Consider the following 26,446-nt stretch of genomic DNA (forward strand, 5'->3'; position numbering starts at 1 on the left):
ACTCATGCCAAAATTCTTGTTTGCCCTGCTGTGACCCAGACAAACATAAAGACGGTGCTCGATACCAAAGCCTTGATCTTCAGAGATTAAGAGGAATAATGATTTGGTCTCAGGAGCAGGCACATGTTTTATCATGTTCCACAAGCAGCAGTACAAGAAGGTTGCTTACTTTCCCCACATACAATCAGAACGTGTATATGCTCTATGAGACAGGAGATAAACCCTGAAATACAAGCTCCATGTAGGCTGAATACTCTCCTTGCTTAAGAAGCAAGGATTGTTTAAGAACAGGCAGGCAGTAGGTAAAATGTAGAGTCTAGAGATGTATCCACATTCATGTGTTCAGAAAAAAGCAGGGAGCGAAGCACAGCTATGAGACATCATTAAGTATCAAATAAACCCTCCAAGAAAAGGGAAAAAAACTGGATACACATTTTCATCTGTACAGTTTTAATGCAATGAATTACCTAAATTTAACACCAGATGAGGAAGCATTCAAAAGAATGCTGAAGAATATTCTTTGTGATTGAGTGCACTAACAGAAAATTTGAGTTACTGAAAAAGATCATTATAATTATACACCTTAGTCATTAAAATAACACTGCATTTACACTTTAGTTTATAGTTTGGAATTATACTCATCTATAAAGACCAAAGCCAGTGTAAAACTCCAAAGATATAATTTCATCTCTGATAGAAAAGTTCATTTATACAAATGCATCTGCAGAGTAACAAGATTCTGACACAGCATAAAACCTTCAATTTTCAACCTCATTGTAATATTGTAATATTACTGTTTCCTGCCAGATATATACTTAGCATACACAAAAACTCAAGAGTATCTGCTCACATATACTGTATCAGCACATTTAGAAACCAGTGACACATGGTTTGTTGAAGAAATGAATCTTTTACAGAGTCAACACTCCACGAGAGATTTACTTGGCACCTACGCCCCGTGTAAAACATGCCTTCCCCAGCTGCATCTGAGCAGCACCTCCAGGCTGCTGGAACTCTGCTCTCTCCCTCAAGCTGCAGTAGAAAAAGAAGCTGAAATACTACAGATACTTTGAATACCCTTATCCTTTTAGAATAGTCTTGACATTTTCTTAAATGCTGTTAGAAGGCTATGTGCTAATTCCTAGTTAAACAGACACAAAATCATGACTTGTAGACAGAAATAATTACAGATAAGGGAAAAGTCCAAAATCTACTAACAGAAGGTTGACCCAATTCTGAATACTGCAGAAATACCAGTTTCCTAGAGAAAAGTCAAAACACATCACTAAAGGAGTTGACATGACACATAATGTGTTCCTTTAGGAACAAAAACGGGTTTGCAATTTTCTACTAAGTATTCTTTTTCTTTTCAGCAGCTCTGCCTTTTTACTAGGTAAGAATAACCTCTTAGTGGACTTTAGTCATTATATCTTCCATAAATTATATTTTTAAAAAAGTCTTTCTTGATTTTTTTTCCCCGGCAATTATTTCAAATACTAATCACTATTTCTTCTTAAGATCAGTTTTGTACATGCTGCTCCAAGGTATAATAGTTGAGGTAATTATCTTGACAAGTTTCCTCTTAGTGAAAGACATGAAGATCTGTGGATAGAAAATAAAAAAGGAAATTAGCAATTACCAAAATTAGTAACAGAATTTCAATTCTTAGTTGCATTTGTTTATACAAAACAGTTTGTACACAGACATCACACTGCAAAGCAGTTCTTCAGGATATATTAGCAGAACACTGTTTCTAGGTCTGATTATGCATAACTTTTCTGCATGATGTGCATGTTTTTGTAAATAGTTCAGAGAGCTAAATTATAGCATCAGCCCTCTATTAGTTTTCTGCTTTTATAAAAGCAAGAAACGTGTTCAAGTGTCAGCAGGCCACAATTTCACCCTAGGACTAATCTCAAATTGAGTCCTCCAAAGGGGGTGAGGGGTGTGTGAGTCACTACAAATGAAACTGAATCCCTGGACAGTTTAAAACATGAGGTTATTTCCACAGCCAGGCAGTTAATTCAAAAAGAGTGGTCTCCTATCTGTTTAGTACATGTACAGGAGTAGCTGTCCAAGATGTGCTACCTTCTGCAGCAGCATACAGAAGCAATGTAAGGTGTTCATCCTTGTGAATTGCCTTAAATATGCAAACCACCTTGTCACAGCACTGGCTGCTCCAGCTCTGCACTAGATGTTCCTGCATTTGTGTTTTGATGCAAAGGCACCTCCTGGGGTGCTGGAAACGCTCTGTATGTTGTGCTTCGTGCATCTGCCCCTGTACCTTCTACACTTTAATTACCCTGTTAGCAAAAGCAAGAAACTTCAGTGGCCACGTGAAACAGTCCAAGCCATGTCAGCTGGGGACCAAAACAAGGCATTATCAAGATGGCCAACTTCAATTCTTAAATTACACAAAAAGCTGTTTTCCATCATCCCTTACCACAGCTTAAAAGAATGGGAGTATTAAAAAGAAAGATGGAAGCAGCTGGCAGTTCACATTCAGGAAGAGCCTACACATAACACCCTTCTCCCTGTTCCACACACACAGAAAATCTTCTGTCTTTTCTCATTCTTCTCCATACCATCAAAATTAATACTAATGACAATTACCTGTTGCTTGAGAACTCTTCCTCCTCTTTCGAGCTCATTTTCCATGTACTGTCACTTTCATAAAGCTTTAACAGTGAAGAACTCCTTGGTGAAAAGAAGTTTGATTAATGATCATTGTTTCATGAATTACTAGGGCTTTGGCTGTCAGAGGTTCATACTCCTCATCAAAAAACGTCAGGCAAGTAGGCAAACTAAAAATTATGGTATGTGTTTTCAAGGCTCTAAAAACTTCTGCATGAACAGAACATGCCACATAGACACACCTATAGTGGTTTAAAATAAGTTTCACACAAAGCCCAGGAGCTGTAAGCCACTTTAATATTTGAATTTCTGAATTAAATGTTGGTCACAAAAATATGCAAGATCTCACCTATTGTAATTTATACATTTTATAAGGAACTTATCAGAGAATTAAATACTAAAAGGATTTACCAGAGCACAGATGAAAGACATACACAAAGTTTCTGTACATACCACAAAAAATATGGCTTAAAACGAGAAAAGCAAGAACAAGATTTCAGTGCAAAAAGGCAGCAAGAAAAATACTTTAATCTACCCTGTTCCGAAAGAGTATGAATATGCTTCTATTTGGCCTTTTTTGTTAAATTCTATGAGAAGAAGAAAAAAGCCTTAAAAACCCTTGAACAAACTACTCGACACAGTGACGTGGTTGTCAGCCCAAGAGGAGTCTATGAATCAAGAAAAATACATCACTGATTATCTTCTGTTTAACAGGAATATCCAATTTCTACACTGCAAAGGGAAACTTGTAAAGGAGATGTTACAGATAAGATCACCAGGGAATTTGGCATTTGTGTTTTGACTTGGAGTAATTAAGTCACCTTTTAGGTTTTTTATTGCAGGCAGTGAACAAAATCTGCCTAGAATTTGAATATCCAAACATAGTTACCTGAAAGCAAGACTTGGCTGAAGAATTGGTGACGTGCGGACTAATTGCCAAAATTTAGAAAGTACCATTTAAAACAACTTGGTGACTTCTGTATTGTTTTATACAAACCAGCTACGAAGTACCTGCTTTGCTTGAAAGTATTCCAGGCAGAGAGAGTCCAGCTCTCCTAAATACTTCCTCCTCCAATTAGTAGTTCCCCAACACAAGACTTCTACTCAAAGAAAATAAATCTACCTCTGAGATTCATACTACTGTTGAGTTAGATTTTGTGATACAAAAATTGAGTGAAGCCAAGAAATTAGAAAACACTGACTGACTGAGAAGGCTCGTAGAAGTTCAAGCAACTTAGCAGCAGTGGCAGTTTCACTGTTGACCCCAAATTCTCAGCTTGTTTTCTAAGCTCATGTCCTAAAGAAGGAATTAAGGAAATACATAAAAATTCATGTGAGGTGACACCTACCTCACATTCAGTAAGATCAAAAATTAAATATCTCCTAGCAGTGAGCTAGACTACAGTTGCTAATCTTACACTGTGTTTTCAGGTCACCAGCAAGTCCAGTCTATCCTGAAGTTAGGACAGTATGACAGCAGTTTAAGATCCAAGACTTCCAAACTGAATCCAGCTCAAATGACAATTCATTGAGCCTTAAGGACTACACTACCATTTTCACCACCTCAGCTCTGCTTATGTAATCAAACCCCATGACATTTCACAGCTATTACCTTGGCTATCCAAAAACCCAATATATTTTCTGGCACTGGACTGTCAAATCTGGATTAAAGTAAAGCAAAAAAATAAGGAAAGAAAAGACAGGAAAACAGAGAAGCAGCAGAAAGTAAAGCACCAGGTAAATTACACAGATAACAAAGGACTTGGGCATTCCACTGGTATGTAAGAGTTGCACTTCTTCAACTAAAACTTGCCATCAAAATCAGTAACTTACTATGAACACAACTGTAATAGCTAGAACTAGCAACATACATTGAACTCACAGAATGGCACAAGTCATGAAAGAAATCTGTTTTGGTATTTCTTAACCAAATAAATCTTTCAATGGTCTAGATACAAAAGAATGAACAGTATTCTTACAGAAGAGTATCCACCACTTCTTTCTTTAATTCTTTAGTCAACCAGCAACAAGATGCATATTGCAGCAATATATTATAATTGTTTTCTCCTGGACACCTGAAGATACAGCTACAAAAGCAAGCCATGAAATTTATGAACTGATCTAAAATGTTGGTATTTAGATTATCTTGGGTGCAATCACACAGTGCACACAGGACAACAAGAGCAATCAGTGTCTCTGTCAGTCCCAGTCAGCCTGGGTTCTTGCAAGGCAAGCCCTGCTTGACCAGCCTCATCTCCTTCTATGGCAAGGTGTTCCACTGAGCAGATCAAAGCAAGGCTGTGGATGTCATTTGCCTGCACTTTAGGAAAGCCTTTGACACTCGATGCCACAGCATTCTCCTGGAGGAACTGCCTGCACATGGCTCAGGTGGGCCAGTAGAACTCCCTGGATGGCCAAGCCAAGAGTGGTGGTGAAAGGCACTGCATTCAGCTGGGGGCCTGTCAGCAGCTCCCCAGGGCTCAGTTTTGGGGCAGGTCATATTTAATGCCTTTGTTGATGATCTGGACAGGAGGATTGAGGGTACTCTCAGTCATTTTGCAGATGAAACTACAGGAGTTGTGTTCTGCTGGAGGGTAGGAAGGCTCTGCAAGAGGGATCTGGACAGGCTGGATTGATGGGCCAAGGCCAATGCTGTAAGTTCAACAAGGTGAAGTGCCAGGTCCTACCCTGGGGACACAAGCCCAGACAGCACCACAGGCTAGGGGAAACGTAGCTGGAAAGTGTCCCAGTGAAAAATGACATGGTAGTGTTGACTGACAGCAGCTGAACACAAGCCAGTGTGTGCCCAGGTGGCCAAGGCCAAAGGCATCCTGGCTGGACAGGAATAGTGTGGCAGCAGAAGCAAAAACCTCATTCTTCCCCTTTACTTGGCACTGATGACACCTCAAAACCTGTATCCAGTTCTAAGTCTCTCACTTCAAAAAGGATATTGAGGCTCTGGAGTAAGTCCAGAGAAGGTTTGGAACATAAGTCCCATGAGGAGCAGCTGAGGGAGCTGGAGATGTTTAGCTGGGGGAAAAGGAGGTTCAGAGGGGACTTTATCTCACTATTCATTTGGGACTGAAAAGAAATCTTACATTTAGTTCACACATTTCTGTCCAATCAATTTAAGGTTTCCTTTAAACTTCCATTTAGATACATCAATTAGGTTCTCCCCTACATCTGCCAATTTTATAGTAACTTTTTGTGGACACTTTCAGTTACATTTCTTGTAAAGGCAGATTTGTTTACCAACTGCAATACAAAGCCTGAAAGGTGACTTAATTACTCCAAGTCAAAACACAAACCAGAAATCTGATAAACAACTGAATTTGTATCAGTGCTCAGTTTTTATATATGATCTTAAAGGTGAAACCATAAGGGTATAAAAGACAGGTCTTACAGCTGTTGTTAATATTCTAACACAATACCTCACCTGAATACTAATCAACAGCAAATATCAAGAAAGGCTGTAAGAATTTATACAGAGAAGAGAGAGTATGTCAGGGGAAAAAAAATCATAAAAAAAACCACAAAACCAAACACAAACTTCTTTTAACTTACCTTGGAAACAAGAAGATTTCAAGTTTTAAATGTGTTACCCCCAAAGAAGCCTAAACTTTTAATCCTGCCTCTAAATAAAATACTCTGTGACCTTCGGTACTGAAGGAACTCAAAAAAAGATTAATACCTAATTCTTCAACATATTTAAATTGCAGACATCAGAGATAATGAACCAAGGCAAAGGGGATTGGTGGATTTGGGATTACAGTAGAGATCAAGTCAGGTTAAAGCTGTTACAGCATTCTGGCATTGCTTCTTTCAAGTATGCCGAGTGTTATAATTCCCTTTGCCACAATAAAAAAAGAAAGTTTTATTTAAAAAAATAAACAAGAAAAAAAACCACCCCACCAACTTATTTTAGATACATTTACTCCATTTGCTCATAACAAAGTAAGTGATGACTCCTTAGAAGACTCTTCCCTTTTGCATTTATGTCAGGTTCTACCACATTCCCCTTCTGAATACAGAAGGCAAGAAAGACTTGTCCAAGTCTTAGGAAAAGCCCACAGTTTACTCCTTAGTCACCATCTAATCCAGTCATGTCTCTGCTCGAGCTTCATCAGTCATTTTAAGGGAAGCCACTTGTCCCCTGGCTGGCAGTTGGCCAGTAACTTCTGCTATGCTTTATTTAAATCCTTCAGTGTCCACGGGTCTCCTCCAATGCAAGATATTAATGGCTTAAGGCCATCACAGTCAAGTAACTATTCTAGGATATCACAGGGAAGCCCTAAACCAATGAAGCACAAAGCAAAATCAACATTAGTGATGGCTTCTGTTGCCAAAACCTCTACCAGACAGAAAAATTAAATTAATCAAGAGTGTAATTTATGAGAGGATTCAGCCTTTAATACATCATTTGGCTTTTTGAAGGGAAACATAACAATAAAAAGTGCATCTATTCAAATAGGATAAAACCATTTTTAAAAATTTTTATGTTTTGAATTTCAAGTGTTCAAGACTGAAAAGCAATCTATGACATCTGCACACTTACAGCAGGGATTATATGATATATATTTATATACACCAATCCCATAGCATTTCCTTTCTGAACTCTGTTACACTTGCTCAGTTTCTAGCAAAAATCCAGACTTGCATGATCTCAAAGGTATGATTAAGTGTTTGGTTTAATCATAGATCTCTACATGCAGACACAAACACTCATTACTCACCTGCAGCATCTCCCAGAAAAAAAGTCACCCGAGACAAAATGAGACATATATACCCAGAAGAAACAACAAAGAGCAGGTTGCTAAATTGCTTAATAAGAATGACCAAAGATAAAACCAGTTTTACTGCAAAGTCCTTTTCCTGATTTTGGAGGACACAAGAAGCCATGAGGTCAGAGCATACACTGATATAATTTACTAGGTATGTATATATTCTCCCAAATAATCTCAGACAAGTCTGATGTAGACATAATAAAAACCTAAAGGATAACTAGATTACTATAAACTTAACTCAATTGTCCCATCTGTAATATGTGACACTATTCACATTTTCTGTACCATTTTATGATCTCCCTAGTAAAGCTTGCAGTATGTCAGATTGATAATAAAAAGTCCTAGAACAAATCAAACAATGAGTTTTTAAAACTAGGTAAGGCAGAGAATAGATTGTGCCACATTTAGAAAACTAACAAATGAATCTTGTTATTTGAAAGAGAAAAGCAAAGACTCATATGTATGAGAAACCATAGAAAACATTAAGAGCTTTCATTGTAAAAACTTGCAAAAACATTGCAATCTGTAAATAAAACTTGAGAGAAAAACAGTGACAGCAACCAAAGTGTTAACTTTGAGCTAAGGTACATTTCACAATTTCATTTTTGGCAGTTCCCAGCTGCTACTCTTTACCAGCAACAACCCAATCTGCCTATCCAATCACTTTAAAGCTCACCTTTCTTAAGCTTGCATCACTCTCAAAAATTCTCAGAACCCTGCAATTTCAAGTGCATAAATGAATAATGAACTCTCAAAAAGCCAAGGAAAGGAGTTTCCCAGAAGGATTCTCAAGCAACACAATCTTTAGTTGAGGAACAATAAAATTCTGCCACCACTAAATGAAGTTCTAATGCAATTAAGAATCACAATGGGAAGGTTTTGGGATTAACAGTTTGCTCCTCCACTGCTTCTGAAGAAGTCACAGAAAAATTTACAAGATAATTTATTTGTTCCACTTAGGTCAATATACTGGTTTCACCTAGAAAACTTCTTTCTATGTTTACAACACAAAGTGAAATTTATTCAATTCCCTTAGCTAAAGAGCAGACCACAGCAACTGGTCCTTTTCAGCATTAAAGAAAATTGCAGTAAAGTTTTCCACTCAATCCAGCCCATGACACTGCTGTTACATGGACTAACTCCACACCAGTAAAAATGAAACCAAGCCCATACTGTCCAGAACATTTGTGATCCAAGTACAAAACAAAGTAGAAAATGCAAACGACTGCAAAAGAATAGACACATCAATGACAAGTTACAAACCTCCCCCCAAATCTGAAACAAACCACAAATCTTTATGCATAACAAAAGCAGAGCTTCAGAGAGTATTTCAAAGAAGGCAGCTTTGGAAGTATACAGTGCAAAAGCTTATCTAAAGAGTGTAGGAGAAAACATAAAATGGGACTGAAGACTTTATCAAGTGACTGAGGTGTCCTGGGATTTTCAGAGTTAAGAGCCAACATATTAACAAAGAAATTATATTAACTTACATTTAACAAGATATTAAAGAGAAACAAAAAAACAAAGCATATCACACTGATCTTGCTTTTTGGGACAATAATGGATATAAACTGGATATCAGACACGATCACCAATTTAATCTTTTCATTAGTAAAAGGACATTTTCCCCCTTTGTTGGTGAATATGAACACAGAAAATCCAAGCAACTGCAAACAGTAAATTGTGTCACATTCATGTGAAAGAACAACTTCAGATTTGGAAAAGTGAACTAAGATAGAGAACAAAGGAACAAAACTTCATTCAAAACATTAGGGCAAAACATGCAAGCATCACCAAGAACCTGGTGGAACTACAGGGTCCCACAGTTTTCACCAGAAATTAAGATTATACTCAAGCTGGTATTTAGCATATCATACTCTGTCAAATTAAGAAAAGACAAAATTACCCAAAAGAGTCAAAACACTGATTTTTTGAAGGTAAAATATCTAGTAGGTAACTAAAGCTCTTTCAGCTTCTCTCCTGCTCCACAACAATTTGAAGATAAAACAAATTTTTCCCAGAAAAGAGAAAACGTTCCAAACTTCCACTTCAACACAAAGCAATAACGACCTCATCACTGGCTGACCTACATACAAATAGGTACAAGAAGATATTACAAGAAGATATTAACTTGACCTAAAGCCATATTGAAATATAATTTTCTATCTATATTCTCATGAGGTTGCTTTTAATTAGGCCAATTTAATTCTCAGCATTTCCTGCGACTATAAAATGAAAAAAAAAAAAAAAAATAACTTGGGAGCTTCAGCAAGGAGTGCTACAGACTAACCCCTGCAAAAACTCTACCAAGTTAACTGGTATTTCAAGAACCCTTCAAAATTAACAGTCAAAAAATTATATTCTCTGTAATACTTCCAAGTCAAGCACTCTTGCCACTGGATTGATGAGAAGTGTGAAATAAAGGCTTTCTTTTCTCTGCATATTTTTCAACCACATCTAGTAGTACACAGTCACTTAAGGTATACGACTTGCTTGCAAATTTAAACTTCTTTTTGAGTAATCTTCAAAAACACAAATGCTATCAATACCTATAGAATCAAAAGTTACCTCTTAAAAATATGAATTGTGATACTCCAAATACAAGATATGAGTAAATTAAAGAATGGCTCAGTCTTCTGAAGTTTCTGAACTTCTGGATTGGCTTGTACTATGAAGATATTTAACTCCAAAAGCCTGAACACTACAGGCAGGAAAAAACCCAAAAAACATTAGATCAGTATCCTACTACTACACTTCAGCAATGCAGTGAGCATTAGAAAGGAGTAAGAACACTTCTCTTTGTAGAAGTTTTTCCAAAAAGTAGAAAAGGAGCTACAGCAGTCACAGAACCCCAAGCAAAGAAAAAAAAATAAATCCATCTCCCTAATTTCTGCAAGAAAGCAAGAAATGGCTACAGATCCTTGTGCCTGATTAGGCTGAGACAAATACAAAAAGTAAGAATTTAGCTAGGAATGAAATGTAGTGTGTTGTCCTCTGACAGCAAGTGATGAACATACAAATCACTGTATTTGTTAATATATAATTCTATAACTAGTTGTATATATTCATCGATGTCACATAATTAATGTATTTCTTCCTCATGTAGCTAGCAAAGGTCCCTTGCCACAAACTGTTAACAAACTTGAGCAAGGAAAGTATGTAAGATCACTATCAGTTAGAAAATAAGTTTAAGTAGCTTTTTTTTTTAGGGGAGTTTAGACAGCTGATTCACTGCAAGTGGTATTTATAGAGGGCAAAGAAAATAGCAAAGATATATTAACAGATTATACTGCATCATATAACAGTATTATGATACTTAATGTAAAAGACTTTACTGCACTTCAACATAATTCCCTATTCACAAAAACAGCGAGGTTATAAACAGTCAAGGACAACATGACCTGCACATCTTTCTCCACCAACTGATTTTCCTAAATTTTTAGATTTCAACAGTATATTCAGTCATGTGTTAACAGTAAAGGGAAAGGCTTTAGGAACAGTTGCACAGGTATTACAAATTAATCTGAAAAGGCCTGAAGCAAAAAACCAAGATGATGCAGCTCTAGTGTATACAACAGCTTAGTGCCAGTTTTAACAAACACCCTTGAGCAGGGAAGTGTAAGAACCAACTCATAAAATATCAGTAATTCACGAGGCTCTGCCACAGGGGCTTAGAACAGAGTAAAGAAAGTCACACAGAGTCAGGAAAGTCAGCATCCAGCACTGCACAGAAACAGGCTGCACAAGTAGTGCTGTCACCAGCCTTTCTTCCCATGTAAGAAACTCGTAAATAGTTGAATACCACTTCGGAAATCAAAAAAAGAAATCTAGGTTTGAAAGGAGATAAATGTCTTACTGCCCAGCAAGAAGAGAGAAAGAGGAAACAGGATGATTAAAAAAGAGATCACAAAGCAGGCAAAATGTCATTCAGGCTCCATCACAAAAGAGGCTGAAGAACACTGTGAAGAATTGTAAAAATGACACATACCTCAAAACAGAAAAGACAGCTCAAAAATGGGATTTGATTTCACAAACTGACACGAACAAAAAACAACCAAGGAGGCAAAGATGCAGAACTGAGCAAGATGTACAAATCAAAGGAAGAAGCAGGCTGTGCTGAAGGGGAATTGTTGCATAGAAACAGAACCTGAAATATAGACATTGTTCGTACTCTCAACCTGTTAGCACTAATTTAGTTTTGTCTTTTGCTTTTTTAATAAAGTTAAATAACTTAATCAGAACTTGCAGCTGTCAGCTAATACATGGAGACATTTTAACAAGTTCTGGTTTAGTTTATGCTATTCAAGGATTCACAAAGAATAAAAATGAATTATATGGTTTGAAAACAGGCCCTACCAACACTATGATCCAAAACAGAGGGACTAAATCCGCTGTAATTATAAAGAAATTCACAAATCATTAAACAGGTCTTTTTGGCATTACCAGCTTCCTTTCTAAAATGAATGCTTAATTTCCAGCACTCAAGAATTTTCCACAAATTAGAAATTGGTTTTCTGAAGATGTATTATAAATTTCCAGTCTTCCAATTATCACAGATTTCCCAATAAAATGAAGCAAAATTAAACATAACAAAGAAAAACCAAAACAAAAACACACCTAACAAACAAAAACCCCAACAAACCAACAACATAAATGCTTTCAATTAAAGTTCTCCCTGCTATGGAACATTTGCAACCTTCAAACAGTTTTCTTTTTATGACATGCCATACAGAAAATACTGACTATTTTTAATCATAACACTGAGGTGATGTCCATTCAGAAGTTGGTTATATTAAGTAATACTCAAATGCTATTTAGAAGAATATTTTAGGTTAAGTTCTTCATGACAGGAACCGGCTTATTTCTCACATACAGGAATGCAAATATCGACTACCACTTTTGCTACAAGTTAGTAATAGGGTACTCAAAAGTTTAAATTAGAAGTCGAAACCATTTTCAGTAGTTTGTAAACATTAGTGTCAAATGTTTGAAGAATTATCCAAAATCTCATTACCAGAATAGTTCTAAGATGTCTAAACTAAAGCACTTTAGCACTTGCTAAAGATTGCTTAATCTTGACAGAAATCAAAGCTTATTAATTGCTGTAATTACAATACAACCATAAACAGCTGTCCTGAACAGCTGTAAATTTTTTTAAGTAGTAAATGTATAGAAAGTTGTAAATGTACATAAAAGCAAGCATAAGAGTACATCAATGCAGCACTAGAAAAATTACTGGTATTTACAGGCTCTACAGCTTCCAAAAGAAGTCCAGTGGATCCTGCAGAGCCCCAGGGACTTCCAGTAATAATTACCAGTTATTCACAATCAAGAATCCACCCAAAGAGTGACACAATTGTGCACGTAATCACAACCTGTCCACAGAACCACAGGCCACCATTTTTCTCCTACTCACCATATTATATCTTCATGTGCCATACTTCCAAAAATTCGCAGTTTGCAAGCATTAAAGGCAGTATAAATGCATATACATTTGCATACTAGTCTGTAATATGAACTGCAAATCAAAGAACACTTGTAATTTTAAACAAAGTGTTTTAGCAGCTCTCTGTGAAACACTGGGTAACAAGGTTTGACACAACGTTTACAGCACTGCACAGATGCTACACAATATCTCTGAGAAAGTAGATAAAACTACTAGCAAAACCCATCCTTTCTCTAAAGCCAATTTTTCTGGACTCATTAGTTGTTCTGCCCCCTGCTATAGAGCTATTTCTACCTCATTACATAAAAATGCCTACATCTAAACCCACCATCTTCCCATTCTGCTCCATTTTAGACCCCTTGACTCACATGTCTTGTTTTCTCTCTTTTCTCACCACAAAAGGGCTTCTGGCCACCTTTTAACTCACCATCCCATTTTATCAAGGTCTCTCAAAAGAGAAATTTTCAGAATTGACCTTCAGCAAAACTCAGCTGCACCAACACTAGAGCTGCACTATAGCATTCAAGAGTACACAAGATTCAAACTTACTAACCTTTCATATTTTACAAATTACCTTTATCTGATTTTTCAATGCACTGTCTGAAAAAAAAACAAAACACCCAAACCCTAACACCAGTGGTATCTACTGCAAATGCCTTAGTCTTATTAATAAAATAAACAGTGTTTTGAATAAAATATCTCAGGGAAACTAACACTGCTTTTATAAGAATCACTGGAAAATTTTAATAAGTGGCAAATTGATATTTTACTTGATACCTTTGAGAAGAAAATTAGAGTGCCAAGATAGTCTACTTGAGTCAAATATAAAAATCAAGTCTACTTATTCACCTGACATTTTCATTACTTCTGCTTAGAAGTTCTCCTATTTATCACAGATTTTTTTTCTAGACTTGTTAGCAGATCTACATGCAATCAAGCTTTAATCTAAAAAAAAATCTGTGAAGTGTCACTTCAGCATTATCAACAAAACTGACCCACCACTACTCAGATACCACAGTGCTAAGCCTGTTAGCAGTGGCTCAATACTAAATTAAACTTCCCAAGGGAACATCTTATATACACAAGACTGAAAAGCTCCTCAGTCATCATGCCTACAAAGTACATGAGTTCTCCTTCACAAGCTCAGGCCTGAAGCATAGCCATGGAGTTTATTGAAAAAGAAACCCAAAACAAACCAAACAACTCCTTTTAAAGTCCTCTCTGCTAGCCACAGTGTCATTCAGCAGAGGGAATTCAAGTGACTTTTTTCAACTTCAATGATGCTATTCAGAACCTACACAGTCAGCAGTAAAACAACAGTTGGTTTTGTCCTTTACCACTTATTACAAAATAAACCAAAGCATTTGATAAATGCACACAGAGGAGATATTCACAAGGTAACAACTGAGAAGAGGTAGAAAAAGAGTCCTGTAGTTTCCAGCTGATGAAGATAAGGGGTAAAAAAATCTCTATATTTGTCACAAATACATCAGAGGAAGTAAAAGTTCCACAGCATTTAAAGATGATGCTAGGATTGTGTTCTAGTGAAATCACAGCTGAATCCACTTTTCCAGTAGCTTGGTTTCATCCCAGAACATATCAAGCCTGGGCTTCATTTCTGGGCTTCCTATCTGTTGTCCCATTCCTTCCTCTCCTGCCCCTCCCAAATTCTGACTGAATTGCTTCCATAAATGTCTTACTACATTTTTTTAAATTCATACCTTACCTATGTTATGAACTACTGTAACGTTAAACTAATTCAAGCTTCAGTTCTTTGCCTTAAGTTTGCTTAAAAATATTCATCAACACAGACTCTGCAAATATTCACTGCTTACAGCTCAAAAGCCAAGATTTTTATTGGCAGTTCATAAAAAATGCTGCCTTTAATCCAGCACATTTAATGCAGTTAAGGATTATTTATATCACTAGATTTCTTCCTTAATTGTGGAAGGGAGTATCAACAGCAAGGCCAAATGACTGTCAAGTTACAAGTGAGTCAGATATAGTCTCTAGCCTGTTTTGTATCATCAACACAGTTTTGCACAAAGTTCTTGTAGCAACATCTAAAAAAACACTGTCTATATGGAAAAAGCCTAATAAACTATAGCTATCAAATTAAAATTTTCAAGCTACAAAGAATGTCAAAATTAAGAAGAAATGACACTCCAGAAATTACTTCCCTTGAAAGACAGGGGTTTTATTCTTAGACACACCTGAAACTTAAAAAAACCCCAACTCTCCACAGATTTCTGCCACTCAAATTATATACATAAGACCTGAATAGAAAGTCAAGATATAATTTAAGCTTAGCCCTCATTAAAATAATCTCAATATTACTAAATACATTATTTCATCCAGTGACCAAAAAAAAAAAATCCAGCTACATCATTGTATTGCATGCACAAATTGTATGCACAGATTCTACACCAAGTAGAATATATTGCTTCTAGTCCTGGACTTTCCCAGAATACCTGAACTGGTATTTCAAAAGATTATCTAATACAGATTAAAAGATGATGATGCATGTCCAAGACTTTCCCACTTCATTCAGCACATTAAGGCAATCTCTGTAGCTGATCTTTCTGACACTGCTGGTGTCCAGATTACTTTAGGCCACTGACAACTACAAAACAGAGTAGCTTTTGCAAGATATTAAATGCCCATCTCCAGCTCTAATTTCTAAAAGCAGTCACTTTTAATTGGCTAAAACGCTGTGACAAAGATGTTGGAAGAAGGCAGCCAGTGACTACTGAACACCATCACATCCCCTAAGCCAAATGGACAATGCACAGCATGTTTTCTAGAGACTGCATTTTAACTCCAAGTCCCAAGACCCCTAAATTTGTAATAGCTAATTTGATTTAGATATATTTGTTTTCAAAGCTACAAACACACATCGCCAGTACCACATACTAATGCTAACTTCTAAACAATAACAAGGACCTAGGATAAGTTTACTACCTTGCCATGACCTCGACCTGCTCCATTTGCAGAACAAGAGCACAGCAAGTTCAATTCTTACAGTCTTTGGGAAAGAAAGAACATATTTAAGTAATTTATAAAATCATGTCAGCCAACAAAATTCCAACTGTTTCAGGAGTTCCAACTTTTCTATATTTTAATTAACATAGGCCTGTGAGTCAAACAATATGCTTATTTTCTAATGGTATCCTTCTCAGAGGTTACAGCTGCATAATTTTTAAGCATAACCACTTTTTACTCCTCTTTTTATGTTGACATATTCCTGTCATCATTCCTTCCCCACCACCTCAATTCTTACTCCCCCATCCTCACAGTGCTCACTCCTCCATGACAAGGACACCACACAGTAGCACCTTCTCTGTTTCTGCTGATTCTGGCTAAGAAATAGCATGTAGGAAGTATGGAAACAGCCAGTCCCCTTTATCCCCACGGTCCTTCTGTGAGGAACATAGAGGAATAAACAAGGTCAGGAAAACAGAAAAACATGCAGTCCAGAAGAACACGATGGAGAAGTGGGAAATATGTCACTATATGAACTGGCTGCCAATGAACAAAGAACTGTTCTAATTTTTTACTAATTTTTCTCACAATTACAACCTGACAAATGATATTACACAGAGAAGGGAAAACAGGCTTGGCAAGGAAGAGGAGCGGCAAGGAAATCGAGAGCAAATTGCTTTCAAGAAGTCACATATTAGCTCAAATTACTAAATATGTTTTTCCACGAAAACAATTTTTCATCATCATTTCACATAGTTAAACCAAAGTCTTTAGAATCATGGACTCAGTTAGGCTGGAAAAGACCTCTGAGATCACTGAGTCCAACCTACAGCATGTTACACTCAATTACCATTCAGATTTAAAATGTCTGAGAGGACAGTTTTTTGCAGTGAAACACAGCTACATACAAGCAGTAAAAATGGGGAGGGAAAGCAAAACAATTCTTCAAACTAGAAGAATAAAAATCAAAGCAATGTTGAAAAATCTTATGCAAGATTAATTTATGAATTACAGTTGAAGGACATTATTAAGCACACCTAAAATTTAAGAAAAAGCTGTTTCTTCTGTAACACTGCCAGGTAAGCATCAATTCAGTACCTAGATTAAGAGGCAGGAGCATCTCTCTTACAAGGAAAGGCTGAGGGAAGCAGGACCTAACCAATGTGTATCAGTATTTGAAGGGAGGGTTCCAGAAGGGTGGACCAGGCTCTGTGGACAAGAGCAATGGGCAGAAACTGCTGCACACAACTTCTACCTGAACATGAGGAAGATTTTTTTTACTGTGCAGTGACCCTGCACTGGAACAGATCAGCCAGAGAGGGTGTGGAGTCTCCTCCCTCCCTGGAGATATTCCAGAAGCACCTGGGCACTGTGCAATGTGCTCCCTGATTGAGCAGGGAGGTGCAACCAGGTGACCCACTGTGGCACCTTCCACCCTGAACCATTCTGGGAGGAGGTAGAAGCAGATAAAGAAAAATGGTTTGGCATAAAAATGTGCATTTCTGCCTCATCTCGTTTCCTCGGAAATACCAGAATTACTGAATTCTCTTACTCTGGCAGTAATAAGAGAGTAGACAGTCCCATGTACTTTGAGATATGAATAAACCCCACAATTCAGGTGTTATTAATCCACTCCCTTAAAATTTTCCTTTCACCTGCTAAGCCAAATGCCTCAGGTGATGAATATACTGAAGCTTCTGAGGTATGCCCACCACGAATTATTTTCCCTTCACCTACGCAGCTGTCATTCTCCCTGTTGTTAAATTAATAGTTAAACCATACAAAAACAGAATTCTACTTCTGCCACAGGAATGGTGAAAAAACATAATTACTTTTTAAAAAGTCTTTTTCCCTCTCCACCAACAGGCTCTATCTTCCTGTTTAGGAATAACTAGCTTTTTGTTCAGATAATAACCAAAACATGTAACACCCTCCCTGCTAAATAGTAAAGAATTGTTTAAGATGGTCTTCTGGGGTTGTTTTTATATTTTATTAAAAAAAAAAAAAACTGCTTAGGATGTTCTTTACTCCAGTAATTTAGAACCAGTGTTAGATCAGCTCCAGCTGGAGAAAATGCACCAGAGGCACTAGTATTCAAATGAAGTGAATCAAAACAACTGAATAAGAGGCTAGTTAAGATGGATGCTCGATGTAACATGTTTTGGGTGATTCCTGTAGAATTCTGGGCCTTCTGTACTACATCTATGAAGTTTGAGAACTGGATATGAACCAGAACACAGACCATCCCAAGAAGACAGAATTAATCTAAAACTAAAATCATTTAATACCTTTATCTGTGCTGTTTACCTTTTCCTAGAAAACACTACTCATAGGAAAAACTTGCTAAGTCAACCCTGACAAAAATAGCTTATCAACATTACTTCCAGCATTATGTAATGGACTCATCATCGTATGCTCTGACAGGTTATTTTCAAACCAGCTACACCTAAACATCCAAGAGAACATTCTTTGACTCACTAGATGTTTTTGTTTTAGCTTATTGTTGTGTTTGTATCTATTACAAACACAACAATAATTTCACCTCTTTTTTCACCATTACTATCAGCTCTCTCATTCTGCAAGAGCACAAAAGAAATGTTGCTCTAGACTGTGAAAAAGGAATTTCTCTAATACCCTAAGGGCTGAAACAAGATGTACTCCATTAAAAGATGTACTCCCTCTTAATGAAAACATCCCCTGATTAAAGACGACAAAAAAAAGAATAGCAACTTAAATGAAATGCTGGGTGTGTTTTTTTGTTAATATATAGTTTTATATTGATTTTCAGACTAAAAGGCACCTAAGATCAGGTGGTACCAGAGCCAGTGTAGTGATACAGCTACAGTACTGCTCTGCTAACTTAAGCAAACAAGCATCTCTACTGGCAGAGATGACACTTATAGCATAACACCTTTTTTCCCCAGTATATGCATGTCCACATTGCAATGCATCATACACAAATACTATTCAGGAAGCAATGAAGTAATGATCAACATGATTACACCATCAAAAGTTCATAGGAAAGCTTTAGTTACAACAGATGATAAAATAACCGAAGGTAATAATACATGAAAGTTAAATTAATTAAAGGTCACTGACACGTACATGGGCATCATAGTTCAATAATATTGTTTTCCTTTTATGTATGTTACTTTATCTCATCTGGCAGGTCTTTGAGAACAAAATTTTCACAGAAGATCCAACTACTGGCACAACTGTTGTGTAGAAAATGATCATTGTTCACGATGACTTATACATTCCAAGTAATCAGCAGTACTACAATCATGGCATAAGTGATAATTTTTTTAAGCCTCAAATTCATTGATACCTTGTTCTAAAAATATGAACTTTTCTTCCCCCCCAGGTCTCGATGTGCTCCCAACCAAAACCAAAGCTTTATACACTTCAAAGCACTTCTCCAAATGCACATCTATTAAAGTGCACACAGAAAACCAGCCTGAGCATGGCACATTAGTTTCTGCCACAACTTTATTTTTTAAAGGAAAGACTGCAATGCCTGCTTAAAAACAGAAGGAAACCCATTTTTTACTTCCAGGCCCCGTGAGGTCTAACGTGAAATGTGATAACCAGCTGGCCTCGCTCTGAAAGGGTTAAAAACAACAACAAAAAAAATTTAAACTACTTGTATTTCTCCAGCAGTAAAACCAAAATATTGCCAGGTCTTCCTGCAGCCAGAGTGCTGCATAATTTAGGCTAAAATAAATGTTTATTAAAAAACAGGGCGTTGATTTCTTGGCAGCGGTGAATAGCAGGAGACACCCCTAGTGTCGACGTAAAATACTACAGGACTCCATACTGTATCTCCAGGTTAATTTCACAGCAGGAAGGAGGAAATTTAAACCCGTCATGATTGAAAACACAGAGCGAGTTTTGCGCGCACACACACCTGGACACACGGCACGCCCGCGGGATGCGCAGCGCCAGCTCTGCGCCCCCGGCACAGCGATCCCGTCCATCGCGCGGTGCAGCTTTCCGCTCCGCACGCCGACGGCAGCACGGCTGCTGCTGCGCCGGGGGCGGGGGGACAGCCCCGCCGAGCTGCGGGCAGCGGAATCGCCGCGGTTCCCTTCGGGAGCGGCTCCGCCAGGCCTCCGGGGAACAGCCGAGCGAGGCGAATGCCCGCACGGCGGGGAGGGCCGGGCGGGGGCGAGCTCGGAGGGTGCTGGGGAAGGGAAGGGAAGGGCCGAGCCCGACGAGCGCTGCTGGGGCGGCGGAGGGAGGAGCGCAGAGCCAGCGGGGCTCCGTGGGCGGCGGAGGAGCGCGGGGGATGCGGGGAGGGAGCCCCGAGAGAAGCGCTCGCCGCGGGAGGACGTGGACGGCCCGGGGCGGCGGGAGGAGCCGGGTCAGGGGCAGGGCAGCGCCGAGGCGGAGCGGCGGTGGGGGGCCCCGGCCCGGTCTGGAATATTCCAGCGGGGCGGGGGGAAGAGCGAGGGAGGGCAAGAGCGAGGGAGGGTCCTCACCATGGCGGCGGGTGGGCGTCAGGCGTCTCCCCCCGCTGATGAATCCGCCGGCCTCGCTGTGCGGTGTCCGGCGTGGCCGCCGCCGTTGCCAGTCGCAGTCCGCCGCCGATGGCGCTGCCGGTGGCGCTCCCGTAATGCGGCAAAGGCGCCGCTGGCCGCGCACGGAGCGAGCGAGCGAGCAGGGAGGGAGGCAGGGGGCGAGAGCGGCGCTGGCGCGGGGCGGAGGGGCGGGGCTCGCACATCCGGGCACCGCGCCGCGCCGCGGGCGGGGCTCGCCCCTCACGGCCCCGCGGGAGCGCAAAATGGCGGCGGGCGCGCCCCTGTGGGGCTGGCGGCGCGGGAGAGGTGTTTTTTGGGTTTTTTGAGACCATCGAGTGTCACCGCTGTGTTATAAGTGAAGATTTGTCCAGACAAATTAAAGTGAAACAATTAAAGTGTTTATTTTGCAATCAAGTTCTATCTAGCCAGCCACAAGGAAAGGCCCTGGGTGTGCAACAAGTCAGCCTCAGGAGTGGTTTTCCTCCATGCCCACCTCACCATTCTGGTACAAACGGTTTTCACAGGAAAAATTCTGCCTGAGGCTGTTATAAATGAAAATTTGTCCAGATAAATTAAAATTAAACAAATAAAGTATTTATTTTGCAATCAAGTTCTATCTAGCCAGCCACAAGGAAAGGCCCTGGGTGTGCAACAAGTCAGCCTCAGGAGTGGTTTTCCTCCATGCCCACCTCACCATTCTGGTACAAACGGTTTTCACAGGAAAAATTCTGCCTGAGGCTGTTATAAATGAAAATTTGTCCAGATAAATTAAAATTAAACAAAGTATTTATTTTGCAATCAAGTTCTATCTAGCTAGCCACAAGGAAAGGCCCTGGGTGTGCAACAAGTCAGCCTCAGGAGTGGTTTTCCTCCATGCCCACCTCACCATTCTGGTACAAACGGTTTTCACAGGAAAAATTCCGCCTGAGGCTGTTATAAATGAAAATTTGTCCAGATAAATTAAAGTGAAACAAATAAAGTATTTATTTTGCAATCAATTTCTATCTAGCCAGCCACAAGGAAAGGCCCTGGGTGTGCAACAAGTCAGCCTCAGGAGTGGTTTTCCTCCATGCCCACCTCACCATTCTGGTACAAACGGTTTTCACAGGAAAAATTCCGCCTGAGGCTGTTATAAATGAAAATTTGTCCAGATAAATTAAAATGAAACAAAGTATTTATTTTGCAATCAAGTTCTATCTAGCTAGCCACAAGGAAAGGCCCTGGGTGTGCAACAAGTCAGCCTCAGGAGTGGTTTTCCTCCATGCCCACCTCACCATTCTGGTACAAACGGTTTTCACAGGAAAAATTCCGCCTGAGGCTGTTATAAATGAAAATTTGTCCAGATAAATTAAAGTGAAACAAATAAAGTGTTTATTTTGCAATCAATTTCTATCTAGCCAGCCACAAGGAAAGGCCCTGGGTGTGCAACAAGTCAGCCTCAGGAGTGGTTTTCCTCCATGCCCACCTCACCATTCTGGTACAAACGGTTTTCACAGGAAAAATTCCGCCTGAGGCTGTTATAAATGAAAATTTGTCCAGATAAATTAAAGTGAAACAAATAAAGTATTTATTTTGCAATCAATTTCTATCTAGCCAGCCACAAGGAAAGGCCCTGGGTGTGCAACAAGTCAGCCTCAGGAGTGGTTTTCCTCCATGCCCACCTCACCATTCTGGTACAAACGGTTTTCACAGGAAAAATTCCGCCTGAGGCTGTTATAAATGAAAATTTATCTAGCCAAATTAAAAAATGGAAAAAATAAAGTATTTGTTTTGCAATCGAATTCTATCTAGCCAGCCACAAGGAAAGGACAGTGCTGAGCCTGTGTTCGTCCCTGCGTGTGCAACAAGGAGTCACCTCAGCAGAGGTTTTCCCCTATGCCCACACACCTCCATCCCGGCACAAGCGGTTTTTATGGGAAAAATTCCATCCGAGGCCAAGATTTCAGTCTTTTCTTCCATTCAGAGTCCATAGGTTAATAAGATTTTCTTTTTTGGTGACGAGGAAGAACAATTCAGTTTCCGGGAGTTGGTGAATCTCTTGATAAAATTTACAAAAACGCTGCATTCACATGTATCTGCCTGAGGATTTCCATGATACTGTTATAAATTAAAATTTTTCCAGCCAAATTAAAAAATGGAAAAAATAAAGTATTTGTTTTGCAATCGAATTCTATCTAGCCAGCCACAAGGAAAGGACAGTGCTGAGCCTGGGGTCTGGCCTGGGTGTGCGACAAGAAGTCACCTCAACAGAGGATTTCCTCTATGCCCACCTCCCCATTCTGGTACAAACGGTTTTTGTAGGAAAAATTCTGCCTGAGGCCAAGATTTCGGCAGTCAGTCTTTTCTTCCATTCAGAGTCCATAGGTTAATAAGATTTTCTTTTTTGGTGATGAGGAAGAACAATTCAGCATCCGGAGTTGTTGAATCCCTTGATGAAATTTACAGGAATACATTCACATGTATTTGCCTGAGGATTTCCATGGTATCCATCTAGGGTATCTCTCCAGCCATGGCCCATCTCCTGGCCGAGCCACATCCTTTTACTTGTAAGACTCCTAATACAAATGTGTATACTCCAACAAATATTCAATATCACATATATCATACTAGAAATGGCACAAATTATATCTACTACACATAGCATCTGTAACTCTGACCTCTGAACCACTAAACTGCATCACTCAGTACCAAGTCCAGGCGCCTCTTAAACACCTCCAGGGTTGGTGACTCCACCACCTCCATCCATTCCAATATCTGGCCACCAGACCAGATACAAAATATTTTTTCCGACTATCTAATCCTAATCTCCCTTGTTTAAGGCCATTTTTCTCAAGTCCCCTCAGTGCAGGGAGGTAGAAGGGGACTCCAGTTACTCACAGAGGGTGATGAGGTCCCCCTGAGCCTCCCCCAGCCGCTCCTCATAAACATGTGCAGAAAAGGTGACTTTTGGGGCTGTCAGAAGGGCCTTTGGTGTTAAATGTTAACTATGTGAAAAATGCACATTTTATGATTGGCTCTTTGCAAATATTACAATGAATATTATATGTGTAATGTTAGAAAGTTATGCTGTATTAATTCTTTTAAGTAGTGTGTTAAATATTGGTTTAGGTTCCAACATAATGTTAAAATAGAGATTATGTATGTGGGGGGGGAGTTTTTTTAGGAATGAGAGACTCGCTTCAAGGAACACCTAAATCTTCCAGAGAAAAGGAATTGATGGTTTTCTTACCAGAAGAAGCTAATTTCTTCAGGCCTTGCTGAGACTCAAAGACACCATGGGGATTAAAGGAAATAGTTCACATACAACAGACAGAGCTCTTGTTTTAAATAGAATGTATGCATAAGCATGAAGGAAATATGAATATGCAACAAGTGTGTTGTTTTAAGGTTATTCCTTTGTTCACAAGACATGCTTTTCGTGACTTAGTGTCCGAGAGCATCCGGACGTCCATAATTCTTTGCTTTTTATTGCCTTGTAATTGTCCTAACTCTAAACTTTATTACTCTAATTGTATTACTATTTTTATAACAATTTTATTATTATTAAACTTTTAAAATTTTAAAAACCAAGTGATTGGCGTTTTTCACAACTACAAAACACAACTGTTTATATTCTTTCTGCTACTAAACCAGGACTGATCAGGGTGATGGCATACACTTTTTTTTTTTTTTCCTTCTAAGATTTGATAGATTAATGTGTGATCATTTTCAGTGCTGGGCCTGGCTAAATGTGACTGTGGGGCTGCAGTGAATGGCTTGAAAAGTCTTTAAAAGGACTCTAAGAATGTAGATTTCCTGACCTGTGCAGCAGATAAACTACCTTAATAAACTCCAGGTTTATTGCTGCTACAGCTACTTGTGCTAACAATTGTTATTTTTGCTCCTTCAGGCCTCTGCCCAGGGAAAGGTTCCCTCAGGAAAACTGGCAGAGCTGCTGGTTGTCCTTGTTTTCCCAAACATTCTCTGCTTAGGCTGGTCTTCTTCAGCTATAACCTGTATATATGTATTATTATATACATAATTATTATATATATATATGTGTGTGTGTGGTATGTATATATTTTTATAAGCTTTGCTTCTTGAGCTTCCTGGTGTGACTTCTGTGTTCTGCAAAAGGGGAAAAAAAAAATCCATGCAGGGAGGAAGCGCTGTTCAAGGAGGCATTTGGAAGCATGCCTTTGAGAGGTGGCTGCTCTCCCTATGTTCTGGCTGTTATTTTCCTCAGGTTTTTAATGTTCTACTGCAAGAGGCTATCCAGGTTTGAGCTGCTCAATAAAGTATTAGAGAGTATTTAGTGTTGCAAGGTGCCTCTAGAGATCATCTAGTCCAACCCCCATATTTAACAGGTTTTTGGAGTATGGTGTTTCAATACTGTTAATAGTTAATTAGACAAAACTAAAGGATTTGTGCAGTGATGAGGTAATCCTTAAAAGTGTATGTATGTATCTTTGTTTCATGCCAGCTTTGTACCCTGCGTAGTCTACAAAATAAAATTACAGAGCTGAATGCAAACTCAGATGAAGGATGTAGTCTCAGTAACCCCTTTGAGGCAAGATTTAGGGCATTGCAACTGCTTGCATAAGTAAGGCTGACCCTCAGGGAGTGATCTCTATATACTGTGAAGTTTTAAGTAGGCCAGATGACACCTTTAAAAACCTCTGTAGAGGGCAAAATAAAATAGTTAATAAAGAGGGTGTGGTTCCACATTTCCTTTGATGTTTTTGCCTTTCTGTCCTTTCTCTGCTAAATGGGTTTATTTTGAAGCACCATGACACAGCACATAACACTGCAACAAATGAGGTGGTGATGATAAAATAATAATTATGCATAGTTGTGTTAATACTGCCAAAGAGAAGATGATGTTTTTCAGGCATTTGTTCCTTGGCTCTCAGTAGCTAGACACTTTGCCAGGGAAATGCAAATTAATGCTGTCAAGTTCAAGGTGAATGGTGAGCTAATTCACAGGAGAAGGGAAGACTGGATTGTTGTTTTAAAGCCAGGTTAACTTTTTAGGACCACAGCTGAGAGCATGAGCTTTCCAGTCTAAAATGGAAATAGCCTCTCCCTTCAGCTCCTGGAAGTGGAACTGCCTCATCACTGTTGACCTATTAGTGGGAGTCTGAGCTGATCTAAGATTAGCAAAGGTTACCTTTGGAGTGCATTGAGAATCCTGGAATCTTGAAATTAAATACACAAACCCTAAGAGGAATGGGAATCTCCCATAGGGAAGTCTGCTCAGGGACCTACATAAATGAAGGACAACTGTGGAGTTCAAGAATAGATTAAAAGTTGTCCTGTTCCAGAAGACTGAAGCAAAGCAGAACAATAAATGTGCCATTCTTAGCAACTCTTCATGACTGACAAATGTTCTGTTCCCAAAGTGATGCTCAGCAAGGGGGAAGCTTCAGCAGGAAGAGCCAAGAGTGGGTCAGGGAGATTGCACAGAAAAGCCTGGCAAAAGTAACTGAGTGAAGGTGTTGGTGATAAGTGAAAACTGAATGGTGGTCATCTGCACCAGAAGAAAACAAAACAAACACTGAAACATAAGTGTAAGGTGTGAGTTAATAATGAATCAGCAAAACAGGCTGGTGAGGACCTGGCCACAGTGGGAGGTTGTGCATCACAAAATGGTCTGGTCCAGGGAAGGAATTTTCTGCCTGTTTTTATTAACAGATACCAATGGTTAGGATGCCTCTTCTTTTGAGGGGAAAAAACCCTAATTGATAGGATGTCTAGGGATAAAATATTCCCAGATTTCACTAAAAGCCAGCATTAAAACAGACTAGCCTCTAGGCCTCTACCAAAGAAAATAATAATTTGAGATCTCCAAGAAGAAAAGGAATTCTGATATAAAACATCTCTGTCATTGTAGCTGTGCCTAGCAGATGTAAATCTGGAGTAAAATCAGCTAAATTAAATCGAAGGAAGCTAGAATTTCTATTGAATAATGTAATGAGATGAAAATAAACAGAAATGAGAAACATAATACCTTATTTGTTACCTTTGTGAGTTCCAAGTAGACAGAGCCAAGAATCTAGGAAAATGCAGTTTTAATCCTGTGATGCAGTTATGTCACTGCT

General features: G+C 39.0%; 1 protein-coding gene across 1 annotated transcript in view; it reads right to left on the bottom strand.

The window, feature by feature from the left end:
• The window catches only part of PPP3R1 (protein phosphatase 3 regulatory subunit B, alpha), a 37,881-nt gene extending 17,333 nt beyond the window's left edge, over positions 1-20,548 (bottom strand). The window contains exon 1 of the mRNA XM_021555863.3: positions 20,328-20,548. Coding sequence (XP_021411538.1) covers positions 20,328-20,330 — 3 coding nt within the window. The 5' untranslated portion in view covers positions 20,331-20,548. The remainder of the gene's footprint in view (positions 1-20,327) is intronic.
• Positions 20,549-26,446: the final 5,898 nt, after the last annotated feature.

Source organism: Lonchura striata, chromosome 3 (assembly GCF_046129695.1).
Source record: "Lonchura striata isolate bLonStr1 chromosome 3, bLonStr1.mat, whole genome shotgun sequence".
NCBI lineage: Eukaryota > Metazoa > Chordata > Aves > Passeriformes > Estrildidae > Lonchura > Lonchura striata.